This window comes from Apteryx mantelli, chromosome 1 (genome assembly GCF_036417845.1).
Source record: "Apteryx mantelli isolate bAptMan1 chromosome 1, bAptMan1.hap1, whole genome shotgun sequence".
NCBI classification, from domain to species: domain Eukaryota; kingdom Metazoa; phylum Chordata; class Aves; order Apterygiformes; family Apterygidae; genus Apteryx; species Apteryx mantelli.
In genome coordinates, this window is record NC_089978.1 from 132,434,355 (window position 1) to 132,450,505 (window position 16,151).

Sequence of the window (16,151 nt, forward strand, 5' to 3'; positions counted from 1 at the left end):
GATTTGCTTGCTATGACTGCACTGTATGGCCATCTTCAATAAATCTGTTAACTAATAACCAATAACCTTCTCTCCCCCTCTTCACCCCCACGACAGGGGGAGGGGAGAAAGAAGACATGAGACCAATGAAACTGAGGAGAAGGTGGCAAGGAGGCAGCCAACACACCCAAAATTGCTGGGGAAGACTGGGAAAGCAAGCTTTCAGGCTAAGTGCTGGCTGAGAGAGTGTTTAAGCTATGAAGAATCACTGAGCTGTTTGATTTATGTGGCATTCAGGGAACCAGGACTTTTTACATCCTCTGTACAGCCTGAATGACACCACAGAAAGCCTTCATTTCACCACCAGGTTCTCTTAGCAATGGAGACCACATTCCCCACCAGTCTGGATGACAGTCTGGATAACCACTGAGATCCAAAAAGGTTGGCAATATTTTCAAACTATGAGTGGCCCAACACCAGGAAGCAAACCTGAATGTTGTTGAGAGCGTGATGGCTTTGCTCATGTAGCTATGTTGCTCAAAGTGATGCTTATAGCCTGTGGGGTGGAGAGGCAGACCAGCTCTCTCTCTGCTCACTCCTGCTGATGCTTTGCTCAGTACCACCCTTGAGATGAGACCACGCACTGCTGCCCCAGCCGTGAGGGGCCAGGGAACGGCAGCCTGTTCACTCACATCACCCTTCCCACAGCGGCAGCCTATGTCATGCTGGAGGACCTCCACGCTCTGTCTTGTCTGCAGCTCCCTACCTCAGGGAGGATGACTCATGGTCCAAGCAGGACCATCTCCAACAGAGGTCAACACTGGATATGACGGAGAAAGCTACAACATCCCCAGGATTGCCCTTGCTTGCCCAGAACTGTTTCTTCAGGGTTGTACCCTCCTGACCTTATCTGACCATCAGCTCATAGCCTGGGACTGTGGGAACCTGACCCTGCTGCCCCAGCTCATGAGAAGTTTCACAGAGGAAGAGGGAAGCTCTTACCTGTTTTTCCTGAAGCGAATTGTGAAGATGAGAAAGAAGAGGGCTAGCAGGACTCCTCCTGTCAGGAATGTCCACACAACTCCCAAGAGAGCAGCAGAGAAGGATGGGGAGCTCTTTCCACTGAGGTCAGAAGATGTCTGAGGAAAGGCAAAAGGGGTGAGGAGGAAGGGGGCATCACTGGGGCTCCCAGCGAAGAAGGTCTCCTCACTGACATAATCTCTTGCATGTGTACTCCTGCTCAACTGGAAGTGGCTAGAAATCACATCTCCCAAACCCCTCTTCACGAGCAGACATTCCTACACTAGACCAAGACACACTGGCAGGGCTAATGAGATGTGCACAGACAGGACATGTACTCTGCTGCTATACCCAACCAACCACTTGCAGTATACACAGGAGGAGAGGGCAGTCCCACCACGTTCAAAACACACTTCCCTTTGAAACAGCTCTGGGAGCCCACCCTTCTTACAGCTGAGTATCTGAACCCGTCATGAAGCCACGCACATAACTCATAAACCTCAGGCAGCCCTGGCCACAAAAGAAGGGGAACTGGGAGACTGTTCTTGACCATCACTGGGAGAAAGCCAACGACTCTTGGGAAAGGACCCTCTGGAGAAAGACCCTGTAGGACTCTAATTTCTAGCATGCCTCTTTAGAAAGAAAGGCAGGGTGTCCTCTGCTAGTCACTACCACTAGAAATAGAAATCTGTGTCTAGGAGAAATCATCCTCTACCCCTACCTCCCAGCAGATAATCAGCTGGTTGATTTTACCAGGAGTCAGCAATAGAGCTGTCAGCTGGCACAGAAAACATGGAGAGGAAACTGCAATATTTTTCAAATGTGTTATGTAGCAACACACAGAGCTGGGCTCCATTTGCACCCCAGCCCTTCAGAAACTAACCTGGCCCTAGCTGCATGACAGCTGAAAACTGGCTTTGAGGGACACCCCCAAAGGGGGCATGAAGATGGCCTCTCCCTGAAGACAGAGAGCCCCACTCTGGCCCTGTAAACACATGTAGGATTGCCAGGGCTCCATGCTCCCTACCTAAGTGCCTTGCCAGGCCGCACAGGAAGCAGAGGGAAGTGACCTGGCTCTCACATCAGGAGGAAAGGCTGGGAAGCCAGAGCTGGCATGAGGACCCATGGGTCATGGGTTGCCTTGAGGCATTTTACAAGATAGGTCTGTTACCAAATGCTGTCCTATGAAAAATCATTCCAAAATGCTGCTTCTCCTCCCTACCACCAGACAGCTGACACTGCTGATTGCCATACCAGGGAGAGGGTGGGAACAAATGGACTTTCTTTACTGGGGCTTTGTGTTCCCTTTCTATTTTGGACAGAGATGCTTACTTCAAATTTGTTCCTCTTTCAGGTTCTCCTTATTACTACACACAGGAGACCTTATCATTTTAAATCACCATTTAACAATACTCACTGCTCTCCCTCTGTTAAAAAGGGGATGGATAAAATGATCCTACCTGAAACAAGAAACTTATTTCCACTGTGGATCTAAAATACTCCAGCAATTTTAACAGGACGTGCATGTGTGGGTTTGTCCACACATACTGTGTGAGCATGTTACTTACAGATCTTCTATTTAAAAGTCAGTGCATCCTCTTCAAAAGAAAGAATGAGGACAGCACAGGGCTGGTATCACACATCTGCTCACTAAATTCTGTTGTGCTACCCTAATGCCAGCTCATGGAAAGCCACGCGACTGTGCAGAGACTAAACATCTCACACCAAGAAATAATATATGGGAAGGAAAGAGCCCATCTCGGCTTCCAGAGCTCAGTGACCTGGTGTGTAGGCAGTCACAACAATCATATTTATCAGAGTGGGTGTCATCAAAAGACAAACACACAGCATTGGGATACCCTATGTGGGGATCTACCCTTTGAAAAACATCCTTGGAGATGCTGTCTAAATCCTTTCTCAAATATTCCAGGTAATGTGCACTCAATTTATATAGCAGAAGATTATTTTTCTAACAGCTACCACTGCCACACACCCTCAGTTCTTCCTTCAGGATCTTTTTCTACTTCTTCCAGCATCACTAGAAATAAATCTGCAGGAGGAAGTAAGGCAGTGTTTTCAGAGTGAGATGAGGCATCAGCTCCCTCTTCCACAGCAAGATCCATCTCATGGGCTACCAAGAATAAAGCACAGCCTGGATCAATAAAGCCAGCACATAATTGTTAAAACAAAAATGTGCAAAGAGCAGTTCTGGTGGCTGAGAAGGAACTACCTTAACAGTCATTTCAGGGATGTTGCTGTAATTTGGCCCCGCTGCCTGCATCCAGCAGAAGCACTCACAATGCAGCTTGGAAAGCTCAAAGCTGGTCCATGTCACCATCACACAGGCATGGCCAGTCTGCAGGCCCTGGACTCCAGACAGCTCGCAAGGCATTGGAGTATAGCTTATGTGCTGGTGCCACACTGGTACCACAGCTGCTCTGGTATCATGGCTCCCTGGGCCAGAGACTGCTGGGTAATACAAATCCCAGGCTGAGCAAGAAAGACATCCAAGAGCAGATGCTGACACTGCCGCATTATTCTGGGATACAGCCGCACACGCGGCTCACTTACCTCACAGCAGAGTGGTGGGATCCCTGGGGAGATATTCATCTCCCACCGCCAAACTGTTCCCTACCTCCTCTCCACCCGTGTCCCCCAAACTGGGTGGAACAGGGCTTTTGGCTCTCTGAGAGACGAAAACCACAGCGGACAGTGAGGCAAGCCAGCCTCACTCACCTTATTCCAGGACTCACTGTGCAAAAAAACCATCATTCTGCACAAATCATGGCTGCCATCTCATTTACCAGGAGCTCAGAGAGGCTGATATGGCTGCCTAGGGTCAGTGAGAGGCTGTAACACCATCCAGTTTCTCCATCCTGCCTGGTCTAGTCCAAGGGTAATACCTGGCTTTTATCAGTGAGGTGAGGATGGCAGACTTCTACTCAAGGCACTGCACTTCCAAAAAAAAGAAAAAAAAAAAATCACACCTCATTCCTAGGTGCATTCACAGCCATATCTTTTTACCTCTGGCTGCTGCCTAAAGCATTACTGCAAGTTCTTCTAAGGAGTCACCCAGGGAACAGAAATTCACCTGTGGTTCCACCTTTCCTTTCCAAATGCTCACACACACACAAACACAAAATGATTACTGTTTCCCTGGATGTCAGTGGTCTCTGAATACTTGAAGTTGATGGAGCACTTCATTTGCAGCTGAGCAGAGCATAAATCCTGGCCCTAGCAGGGGGAATATTAATTGTAACAAAGCTGCCAGAGCCAGAGGAGCCAAGCAGCTTATGTTCTTCTAATTAAAGGTTCACGTAGAATTCAGTAGAAAGCCAAGCAATCCAAGCCTAGCTGCTCCATCCAGCAGGCTCATGCAGAGTCAACCGCAAAGTGCATCCCTGTGTCATTGCTACTGGCTTAGTGGTGGGGGGAGGTACCATTTATTATAGATGTTGACTTTTAATTAAATGCTTCTCTATTAATATTTGAAAAGCACTTTGAGTTTGAGGGAACACAAAAGGTCAAGGGCACAGAAGGACACCCCAGGTCCGTTCCTAGATGGCTTTCACACTTGCTCACATGGACAGACTCCTTGACACAACTTAGCTGTTCTGCTGCAGCTGGTTCCTCACCTTCTGGCTAACCGCTAGGGTGTTATCTAGGCAAACACTTTTCTTGGGAAGCCATCCCCAGAGGCAACAGCACTCACCTGCTGGCTAGAGGGAGTGTTTTGCTGTTATGTCCCTGTTCCCCCCTCTTCATCCCTCAACCCAAACTCATTCCTGTGGAGCAAACCTCATTTTCCAGAGCTCCCCCATCTCTGTACGTACAACTGCTACGGTGCAGAGCTCCCGCAGGGTCCTTTGCTGCTGCTCCTGGCTGCCGAAACTGGAGTTGCCGTCGCATAGGTCAGAGCAGTTTAATCCCGGCTCCATAGCACATCCTTAGCCTTCATTCAGCTGTATCCTCTCAGCGGGCAGGAGGACAAGGGTCAAGTGATGGAGCATTGGCCGACTGCACGGGTCGCCCTGAGGCACTACCAAGGGCCAGCCCAAGCCTGGCTACGCCGTCGCGCCCCAGCAGGCAGTGGGGGGTCCCAGCCTGCAAACCAATGCACACAGGGTCAGGGTAGGTTCAGTGGCCCCCGCGGGGAGGAGGGCAACACCCTCCACACACCAGATTTGCAGAGCCAAACACCGTGCCAGTCCGAGCTGCGATTTGCATGGCCAGGTAGGTGTGCAGGCAGTGAACCCGAGGAGGTCTCAGCCTAAAAGCGGGGTCCACTATCCTCACAGAGCCAACCTGCATGGCTAGGATGCACTGGCTGAGAAGGCGTGCTGGCCCCAGCACATGTCTCTAACTCCATCCACGGAGGAAATGTGGAGGAAGGAGTCACTCACGCACCCATATATGCACCCGGTGTCCCCGCGAGCTGCTGCAGTTGTCCTCTGCTAGCGAGTTATCCCACAGCAGTGCAATTTCAGGGCATATCTTTGCAGCTTCCCCACAACCATACCATGCTGGCAGCTGCTGCTGATTTCCTGGCAAGTTCATTTCTTCCCAGCAAATAACAAGCAAGCAAATGAAGGCAACAAACAGCAACAAGTGTTGCCCTCACTTAATGTAGCCTAAACCTAGGCCTGGGTGAACAGGGAAGTAATGTGCTTGAATTAAACACATACTGAAGTGTTTTGGCTGATTTGGCGTGAGCAGCAGCCTAGCCAGCTCAGGAGCAGCCTGTTTATTAAGCAGATTTAAAAGCCTGACATCTCTGGGTTTCCCATCTCTCCTAGCGTTCTTGCTGTCAGGTATTGTGTCTGTCTGCAACAGCTCCTCTTACACCACCTTTGCCTCTGTTCCCTCTTTCATGTCTTTTTTTGGTGCGGGTTTTAATAGGCCTCATTATCATTTTAGACATGAGGTCATACTTATCCTCAAGCATCCTTACTCAGTTACCATTGCCACCAGTTTTAGTTAGCTTCCAATACATGACTGTAAGCAAGTCTCCCATAGTTAGCAGCTGGAAAGGCCATGCGATAGATCCCTCCATATTTGCTCATGACAACAGGTGGGATGGAAATATTATTCAGACTTTGCTCCTAGGCATTGCTCCCCAGCTGAGTAACTCTTGTGCTGAGACCCTGCACCCACCACCAGGCACTGCACCAAACCAGTGACCCTTCATCCCGTGATGCTCCATCCTTCACTACTGCTGCTTTACCTGACAAAAAAATTGATTCCCTCTGCTCAGAAGTACCATGCAAGCCAGAAATCCTTTCTTAATAAAAACTCTTGTCATTATGTGAGCAAAGAAGGACTAAATTAAAATCAAGGACCAGCATCAGGATTTGGCCTATAACTTGGTGTTCTTTACATGGGATAATCAAGATTCAATCTCCAGAAAAGCCACAGGCTTGATTTTCAGCTCACATAAATTTGTTTTCAGCTTTGGAGAACTCACTTTGAAGTTGCTTACAAGCCTCAGCCCAAGATCATCGGGTCAGTGAGCCAGTCATCCAAAATTAGAAAAGCCCCCTCTGAAGTCAAAACCACTACTCCTTATTGGCAGAACTGCAGAGGTACTGTTGTGCTAGATGCCTTCCTGTCTGAAACACGACTATCACCAACACTAGATCAAGTCAGCCATGGCTATGTCCTACAAACACAGTATCATACACTAGTTAGACTCATGCTCAGATTTTGCACACGTGATACAGATTTTTTTCCAAGAGTGCTGATGGAAGCCAGCTCCATCAAGCCTCCATCTCTCTCTACTTTATAGCAAGCCATGGCAGCATTTTCTCCACAGCAGGACCACCCTTCAGAGGTTTCTACGTCATTCACTGCACAGGTGAAACATCAGACCACAGGTACTGCTGCAAGAGAAATCCAGCTGCTGCAGGAATGCCAGGTATTGCAACAACAGTATCAGGACAAAGAAGGGCAGTGGCAAGAAGGAGACATGCTCAAGGTGAGCAATTTAGAGATAATACCAATAAATGAGGTAGTATGTACATGGATTTTTCCCTGTCCCCAGGGACAGCGATGGGAGAGGGTCACTGAAGCTTTGCTGCCAAGAGGACAGGCAGCCCAACAGCAGGTGAACACTGCCTTTCACCTTCCTCCAGTAGCCTCCCTAGCCCCCAGATGGTCCCCCCCCCTCTTTGAGGGTCTGTGCCTAGATGCCAAAAAGCTCCTCTTCTGTTCCCAAGGAGGCAAATGCCTTTCTGCAATAAGACAGTTCATAGGGGCTGCTGTCAGAAGGGACCGCAGGGCATCCACACCAAGCACCAGCACCTCCCTAGCGCAGCTGGCTGCAGTGGCGAGGCCAGCTCTGCAGGTGCGAAAGGCCCAGAGAGGAGATCAGCAGGCTCTCAACACCCCTGCAAAGGTCTCAGCCTGCCAGTCACACACAAAGTCAGCCAGCTGTCAAGCACTGTCAGCCCACATAGTACGGCAGTCCTGTGGGAACGCCACCACACTGCTCTAGCACCAGCAGCCAGGTGGGTCACTACCAACAGCAGCATAAGGTCAGCAAGCAAAACCTCCCACCACTCACAAAAGGACACTTTTCTACAGGGCCAGAGGCCAGGGGTATCAATTCAGCCATCTGTCATTTGGCACTTACAGGTAAAAGCAGGAAGGTCTGAGCAACAGGGAGGGCACTGCTTCCGGAGTGACTTTGCAAGCCCTGAAGGAACGTCACGAAGCAGCAAGCTCAGCTGGGGAAGCAGAGCCACGTCCGACTCCTCAGGAACTGCCCCTTCGGCAGGGGTGGGAACGCTCAGGAGTTTCCACGGTCCCCGTCCGCTCAGAAACACTTCCATGCTATTATGCAAATGGCTCCCGTGCAATTTCGATAAAAGCTGGTCACCCGGGACAATTAGCACTCATTAGTATGCAATAAAGCAAGTGCGAACATGAATATTGCCAAAAGGCAACCGATGTTTCCATTCTGGCTCCTTTCCTCTAATTAGAGTGAGCAGAAATCACGCAGCTCCCTTCCTCATACAGGGCACGGGAATGCAGAGCATCAGTCTAGCTTCAGCAAACAGCCCAGCAAAGCCTGGACTGTGGTTTCCTTAATGTCCCAAAGACAAGCCCAATAGGGCACCTCTCCCCTCCCACCAGCACAACCCCCGCAGCGCCCAACACCTAGCTCGGTGGCAGCAACCAGCATGGGCCATGCTGGCATCGGGAGCCCTTTCCTTCCCGGCTCCTCACCAACCTCAGGCTGGGGTTGTGTCCATGCTCAGACTGGAAAGCCCAGTGGGGTTGGGAAGCAGTGGCAGTAAAGCACCATGAGTCAAGGTGGATGGAGCAAGTGCCAACACATCAGCAGGCAAACAGCCACAGCACCCACAGGCATGTGCCGGCAGACTCCTCGCTTATATTTTGGGGGAGCACGTTGTCCCCAACTCTCCCAAGGAACACCCCTCCAGTAGGACAGAGCAAACAGAGTGGATGGCAGCACACATAAGAAAACAGTCCTTGAAGTTTAGAGGGTCTTGTGAGGGCAGAGACTTGGTTTCTCAAGGACAAAAAAAAAAAAGAACCAACAATGCCAGTGGGTTATTTCAGGAGAAGTTAACACTGATTTTCTGTGCTTGCCGCTCTGAAAACACCAGGCTCCCATTTAAGTAATTTCAGAAGAAAATTCACATCTAGAAAGTGAAAGGCTGAGGACATTAACACCTTGTTGTGTTCATGTTCATCCTGAACATTGGAGGGAATGAGTGATGAGGGACGCTAGGGCCAGCTAGAGTGAATGGCGCAGGTTTTAAATGGAATTGGCTATCGTCTGATTTTAAACAAAGGAAGAAACGGAATTAGGGAACATTAGGAGAGAGCAGTTTCCAACAGCCCACATGCCTCATGGAAGTGGTCACAGTGTCTGGCAAAATAAGGCCCATGTTCCACTAACTGCCTCTGCTTGCCTTGAGCTTCCCTCCCCCCTTGCTGCCCTCGGTCTTTGCAGTATTGAATTTGCAAGGCTGCTGGGTTGCAATGAGTAGCATTTAGCCATGGCTAAGCATCAGCGGATGCCTGGACACGGCCCAACAAGCCTGAAGTTGGTAGGAAACAAGTGACTGGACAACACTAAAAAAAAAAAAAAAAAACCCACTACCACCATCTAATACAAAAAGGAAAAACTGGTTGCTAAAAACAATCTTTGGATAAAGCAATTTGCATTCATCCCAGTGGATGATCTTCAGATCTGGAAAATCTGTTTCTTAGATTCTCCAAGACCCAAGATTTCTTACCTACCAACACAGAGAAACTGTACATTTAGGCATATCCCTTATCCTGCAAAACATCCTGCAAAAAAGATATATTTGATGATGTCTAAATGCACTTCTTGACCCTCTTGAAGTTTCTTCTTGCCTTCAGGCCCTTTTCCAAAAAGTTGCTACACAGAGGGTGGGAAAAAATTAAAGGAGCTGAAAATTTGATGCAAAATCCATGAGCCCAAAACAGGAAGACTGAATGTTTTACCCCAACTATTCTTTTTGCTCTAGTGCTGAAAGAGGCTTCTTCTCTAAGAACAAGGTACTGTCGCAGTTCAGTGAATCAAAAGGCGAGAAACTGAAGAAGTCAAATTGCAGACAACAGAACAATTAAATTCAGAAATGTGCCAGTTTATAAAGCCTCTGCAATCCTGCCCAGTCATATCAGCCTCAATAAAGACAGCTTTTTAGCACTTCCAGTTTGACGGAGGTGCAGCTTTGCAACAGGAAGGATGATGAAAAGCATTACCTGTTGGGAAGAACTGCTCATGTCTTGGGGAGCTGCTGAAGCACAGCACGCCTAGGTAGGCCATCGCACAATTACTGTTTTCTTGGGCTTCTTTGCAACACAACTCAGGTGGCAGCAGGGGCTCAATCCCACCTGCAGGACACTGCCACCCAGCCTGCCCTGCCTTTTTCCTGGCGGAAATGGAGAAGAACTGCTTGAGCAGCAAATCTCTGTGTAGCCAGCTGAGACCTGTGACTTTTGCTGCACACCAGAGAGAAAGAGAAGAGGAACCCAGGGAAAAAAGAGACATGTTCAGAAAACAGAGCCACTCCTGTAACCTCACTTAAGCGATGGAGAAGGAAGGCCTCAGCTTATCCATGGCCTTACCCATGGGAGACAGAGGACTGGCAGTCAGGATCAGCCCTTGCAGCTGCCAGGACTAGCCCACCTAGACAGGCCGCCAGGCCTCAGACTTAAAACAGCATGGAGCTTGAGTAACTGTTCCAACAAGAATAATGATAGGAGATGGAGTTTTGCAATGCAGAAAACTGGTGTTTCTCAGAAAGGTTTGTGCTTTTCACTTCTGCTGTTCTTGTCCAACAGGATCCCTTCTCGTTTGACCTGAGAAACCTGTAGTATTGCCAAGCCCAAGGCGATCAAAAAAATCACGAGCTAGACTTACCACAACAACCCCCCAAAAGAGCTATTTAAAAATCATGAGTTAAAACACGCAGCATATCTGAAGCTTACTTTTAATTTATATTTAAAACTTCAGCATCTAAGTTTTCACTTTCCTCTGCAAACACTTAAAGAAAATGAAAACCAAGAAACTTAGATCATCACGTAATCCTAAGAGCTGGGTTACAAGGCCTCATTCCCTGGGAATGGCACGAAGCTGCAAAGCCGTCACCCAACCTCTTGGGGGCCGAGCTGTGTTCTCGCTCCGTCCACTCCCACCCCTGGGACTTCCAGGACCACCTCCAGGCCTCCCAGATACCTTTGTCTCTGGCAGACGGACAGCCAGCTCACTGTGCAGTCACGCAACAGGTTGTGTCACAGGGCCCAAATTATGTCATCCTCCCGCCCGCACACAGGACAGGTGGTGGCCAGTGTCCCAAGCTCCCCCTGCTCCGAGACACACTCCCAGGCCGGGGCAGGGGGTGAAAACCAGCCAGAAGCTGCAGTACCCTCCTGCACTGCAGAGGCAGGAGATGCAGGCCAAACCGCTTCTGTCTCCCGATACACCAGGAGCTGATGGTGTGACTCAGAAACCTGAAATTTTGTGTTTACTGAAGCTAGTTTCAATTTTGAAGAGTCCTTCCCGTTTTTGATAACATCTCCCAACATTATGACGGCAATCGAGCTGATCTTGCTGCTCACCCCAGCGCTGCATGTCTGTTCATTGTCCTTCCCTCAGCTTGGGAACAAGGCACCAGGCGGGTGTGTTTAACTCCAGGTCTAGTCTTTTTCTTGCCCTGCCTTTCCCATGGACCCATTATCATGCTGCTATTGTAAAGCAGATGTGCTTTTATCCACATCCACATTTCAGATGTGAAAGCATTATTTAGAGTTTATGACATATGAAACTTTTTTTGACATGGGTCAACTAGCAGTCCAGCTCCTTTCAGTTCTGTGGTTCATATTGTGAATTTAAAGAAGCCTCTATGCAAAAAAAAATCATGACTTTTTTGAACCATCACATGGTCCTGCAAGGAGCTAACTCACAAATCTCCCACTTGGAAGCTGATAGTGCTTTTAGCTCTCTAACCTTAATTGCCATACAATGAGAGGCACATGAGAAAGAGGGAGAGAGACACACAGACAGACCTTTAGATTGGAACTGCTCAAAGGAAGGAAAATCGGGAGAGACTACTGAGAGCACAGGGAGAGATTGCTGACAATGTGAACGACAGGACCAGAATTTGTATGGAGGAGCACTGGAGCCCTGGAGCTCCTGCTAAGCAATTCTGTGCCCCCGAAGATCCAAGCCCTCCCATGTGTCCTGCTGTAGTAACAGCCGAACAGCACGTGTAATTCTAGCACATGGACCAAACAAGTACAAATCTGCACATTTCTGCCTCTCTAAAGCAATAGGGAATCCAAGGGGTTGGTCCTCCTCACCCATCCTGCTGATCTAATCCCCAGCTTGCAGGCCAGTCTCCAGCAGGCTTAGCCAAGCTCCCCGTGCTCAGCCTTGGGGTCACGCACACACAGCACAGCCACAAAGGAAACAACCAGAAACGCCACAGCAAACTCCTTCCCACTAAATTTAAATGGCACTTTTGCTGTTCCCAGGTGGCAGCTTGTCTTTTTGCTTGTGAAGAAAACAGGGGGTAGGGTCCCTGCTGCAGCACAGCAGCCCTACTGCTGAAGGCTAAGACAGGGGGGCAGATGACGGAAGAGTTGCCGGTCGGTGGCTGCCTCTCCAGAAAGACACAGTTGTTTCCCAGCAGAACTGTGAAGGGGCGGAAACAGTGCCTGTGACACCTACCTCAGAGCGGGGGGCCACAGTCCACCCATGAGAGGGTACCACATCCAGCAAAGAGCAGGAAGGTTCCCCCTCACCGCCACATCCATGAGGAGCGAGCTCTGGAGAGGGAAAACAAAACCCACAGAGACATTGTTGGGGAAGCAACATGGGAAAATGCACATTTTACAGCTGGAAATGCCACTGGAAGCCTCCATTCAGAAACTTTGGAGCTGAAGGTGAGAAACTTCGGAGACTTGCAGAAATCCCCAAGCACCTGCCTCACATTTTGCCATCCCTGCATTGCGAGCAGCCGCAGCAAGTCAGACAGTGAGCCCTTCCGACAGGTCTCTCTGGAAGGAGCCGTTTGTGGGACTCATCCCTCCTGCCATGGCCTCTCCTCCACCCGGCAGAGCGGACGGCCTGGCTCTCATCATGCTGCCCCTCACTGCACACAAAGCCACCAGTGTGGGTGCCGGGCAGTATTTCAGCAGACACCCAGCCAGGCGCCTTTCTCCTCCGCGCTCACCAGTACTTGCATCTCCCTGATCCTGCAGAGTCCCTCTGCGTGAGGGGTCCTGCCACCCAGAGCCCCGCACGGGTGCTCTGGTTTCTCAGGACGTCTGGGGACACTGCTGTGGCTGTATGATGCTGTCACCTGCCCATTGTGAGGCAGAAGCGAGGCACTGTGACAGCGTCACCCCATCGGCACGACGGCCTGGCCCAGCGGCACCACGTCTTGGTTCTCTGAGAGCCCAGGCCACACGTTTTGCCTGCAGCCCCCTTTGCCTATACAGTGCTCTCCTGTTTCCATCAGGCTGGGACAGGACCTTCGCTGGCACTGAAAAGCTGCCTTTTCCCAGGCCATCGGGCCCACCTCTCGAATACTGCCGCTTCCCTCTTTGCCCCAGGACCCCCCGACAAGTCGCTGTGAAGCACTGCTGCCGGCAGCTCTCGCATCCTTCGCACCTAGCATCCCCCTCGGCCTCCAAGGCGTTTGCACCAGCCTAACTACCTGAACACGGTGAGCAGCTCTACAGGAGGGCGTAGCCAGCAACTTTTTCCTCTCTTAACTATATCATCTTTATGGAGCTACCACAAACAAGAGGTAAGAAAGCCTGATTATTTAGTATGTTGATTTACAAGAGCGATCTAACTTGTGGTTGAGGTATGTATGACAATTAAAAATAGAGGTTCACTCCTCACTGAGGTTTGCTGCTGCTCTATCAAACCCAGAGGGAGAAGGGGCTGCAGAGGGGATATTTTCATAAAGTTACATTTTAGATTGAGACTGTGCCCTAACAACTCTCTATTTCAGAAGCTGGCATAAAGGTACAGCTGCTTTTTCATGCAGTCAGACAAAAGCCCATTACAGCATTCAAAGCCCAAACACACCTCCTGTTTTTTTCACAAGCTGGGCTAGGACGGCAGTGTTGCAAAGCCAGACAGCACAAACCCAGGGACAGTTGCTAACCCTAAGAAGGGCAATATATATATATATTTTTTTTAAATCAGGTAGGACAATTTGGGATATCAGGTGACAGATTGCTTCCCCCAAAGAATAGGCAGGATGGAGCACCACAGCTCTTTCACCTTGTATCCGATGACCTAGCACAGGGAATATTTTCCCCTAGGAGTGAGATTTGATTCAAGGCTCAAAAGCCAGAAGAGAGATTTATGGCTCACCTAGCTCAAACTTCACCCAGCCGTCCCTCACACAGACTCCTCCTCCCTCTCAGCACTCCAGGCAAAGGGACAAGGCCACATCAAAGTTTCCCGGGCTCCCTGCAGACCCCTCTGGAGCTGGGGGATGGAGGCAGCCGGAGCCTGTGCAGGGTGATGAGGCAACAGCAAGGAGATGGAGAGGGAATGCCACGGAAAGAGCAGTGCAAGCCTTGGGGGTGAACAGGCAGCCATGGGACAACTGTGAAAGCACAGTGAGAGGACAGTAGCAAGAGCCCTTGGGGCAGAGCAGACCAGAGCCAAAGGGACGAGTGGGGTGGCACCTCAGCAGCAAGGTTCGCTCGGACGGTGAGAGCTGCAGCTCCAGAATATGATATGTGATTTAACTGGGGCAGCAAGCACTGTGTCCAAACTGTGCAGGCACAAGGGCCTGCAACAGCGGAAGCATACACTGTGTCCTGGCACCAAATGGGTGAGGCAATGGAGCAGATATACCAAGGATGCATAAGAAATGCCAGCTGCAACTCAACACTTTGTGCTTCCAAGAGACAGCTCCTGGTTACTAGGGATCCAGTTTCCTGGGTCTCTTCTGTGCCCCTCAGGCTGCAGAGCACCTGTAGGGCAATGGAAAATGCAGGTCTGGGCTAGAGCTCTGCCAGCCTCCCTCCCAGGGACGTGCCCAACTCCTGCGGTGCTGCGTGATGCTGAACTCCTGCAGTCCCCAGAGAAGCCAACCAGAAACAATTCTGCTGGGTCCTGGAGTACTTCCCTGGAGGCTCTCACCCCGAACAAACAAGGGCAGGAATGTGGATCCAGCACTGAAGGGGCACACTGGTCCTTCTCTCTCCCTCTCCCCCAAGTAGACAGATTGCTCTGCAGGGTTGTTTGCAACCTTTCTTTCCCTCCTCCTGCCACCCAAATTAAAATCCACAAAGCATGCAGCTCGCTAAGGCAGCAGCAGTTTCTCTGGAGCAAGCTAAGCAGAGCTGCAACTTCACATCTTTGCATCCTGCGAGAAAGCCCTTTTTTATTACAAAGTGCCAGCAGGCTCCCACTAAAAAATGTCTCCTTCTACAGGCCTGCTTTGAATGTTTGAGAAGGTATTGTCCAGAGAGGCACAAAACACCATCATAAGGCTGCCACCATTTCGAGATCGGAGGTGTACTCCAGGTGCTGCCAAGACGGGAAATAGAAAACAAGGAGCGCTTTGACCCAAAATGGGATCCCGAACCCACCAGCCAGGCCTGGCCCACCTGCCAGGTGGGTACAGCCAGTACACGTGGGCCTTCCGCCAACTTTTCCCCAGGGTGGCTACAACCCCCAGCCCCATGGCACCGCTGCTGCGGAGGGCCTGAAGGACTGCGTTTAAAGCGGGGAAAGGCAAGTGGGGCAAAGCACTCGAAGCGAAAATGAAGCGCATCAGGACGAGAAGGAACTCAGATGCTAAATCACACCCCTCGTTTCAATGAGCTGCACTACCACTTTCGCTGCCCGTCCTACACACACCGGCAGAGGACCAGGTGGAGGAGGAGGGCAGCCCCCTTTAACTTTGTCAGCCTCCAACTCCCCACTACCACTCCAAAAGTAACTCCCTCACACCCCGACCCACCTGCAGGGCAAGGCAGCGTCCCACGGCTCCGCAAAGCCCCCAGAGCCCTCCTCGCACCGCGCCGGCGGCAGCGCCCGATCCCGGCTGGAAGTATCGCCGGGGCAGCCCGGGGAGCCGCGCCGGCGCTGGGACCGCGACCGGCACGCAACCCCCACTAGCGCAGGCAGGCCCGGCTCGGCTCGGCTCGGCTCGGCTCGGCTCGGCGCGGCTGGGTTCGGTTCAGTTCGGCTCGGCTCGGCTCGGCGCGGCGCGGCGCAGCAAGAGCAGCCCCGCACCGACTGCCGCCCCGCAGCGCCCCGGCCCCGCCTGGTCCGGCGCGGTGGGGGCGGGCGGCGGGGAGGGGCCGGCGCGGCCCCGCTCCTCCTGCCCCGCCCGGCCCGGCCCGGCCCGACCCGGGGGTTGGGAGCGCGCCCCTTGGGAAGCTTTCACCTGGTTTCCTCCTGGTCTGAGGCAAAACTTTGGAGTTTCCAGCAGTGGGAGAAAACCCGGGGGGCTGGGGTGGTTCTGGCTGATCAAACCCCACTTCGCTCCAGCCCTGTGCTGTTTTGCCCCGGGTTGTCATCACACCTCTTTGATAAAAAAGCAGTGCCCCTTCCCTGCTGCTGTGTCAAAACAGGGACAACGGGACCTGGCTGGACCATTTCTCCGATCTTG

The 16,151-nt window shown here is 51.1% G+C and overlaps 1 protein-coding gene across 3 annotated transcripts in view; it reads right to left on the reverse strand.

Moving 5' to 3' along the window:
- The window catches only part of GPR156 (G protein-coupled receptor 156), a 28,888-nt gene extending 13,192 nt beyond the window's left edge, over positions 1-15,696 (reverse strand). For all 3 annotated transcript variants that reach the window (XM_067302237.1, XM_067302236.1, XM_067302235.1), the window contains exons 1-4: positions 15,498-15,696; positions 12,230-12,327; positions 4,833-5,103; positions 982-1,118 (exon numbers count right to left, since the gene is read on the reverse strand). In XM_067302237.1, the coding sequence (XP_067158338.1) occupies positions 982-1,118; positions 4,833-4,937 (242 nt within the window). In that variant the 5' untranslated portion in view covers positions 4,938-5,103; positions 12,230-12,327; positions 15,498-15,696. The remainder of the gene's footprint in view (positions 1-981; positions 1,119-4,832; positions 5,104-12,229; positions 12,328-15,497) is intronic.
- Between the last annotated feature and the right edge of the window lie 455 nt (positions 15,697-16,151).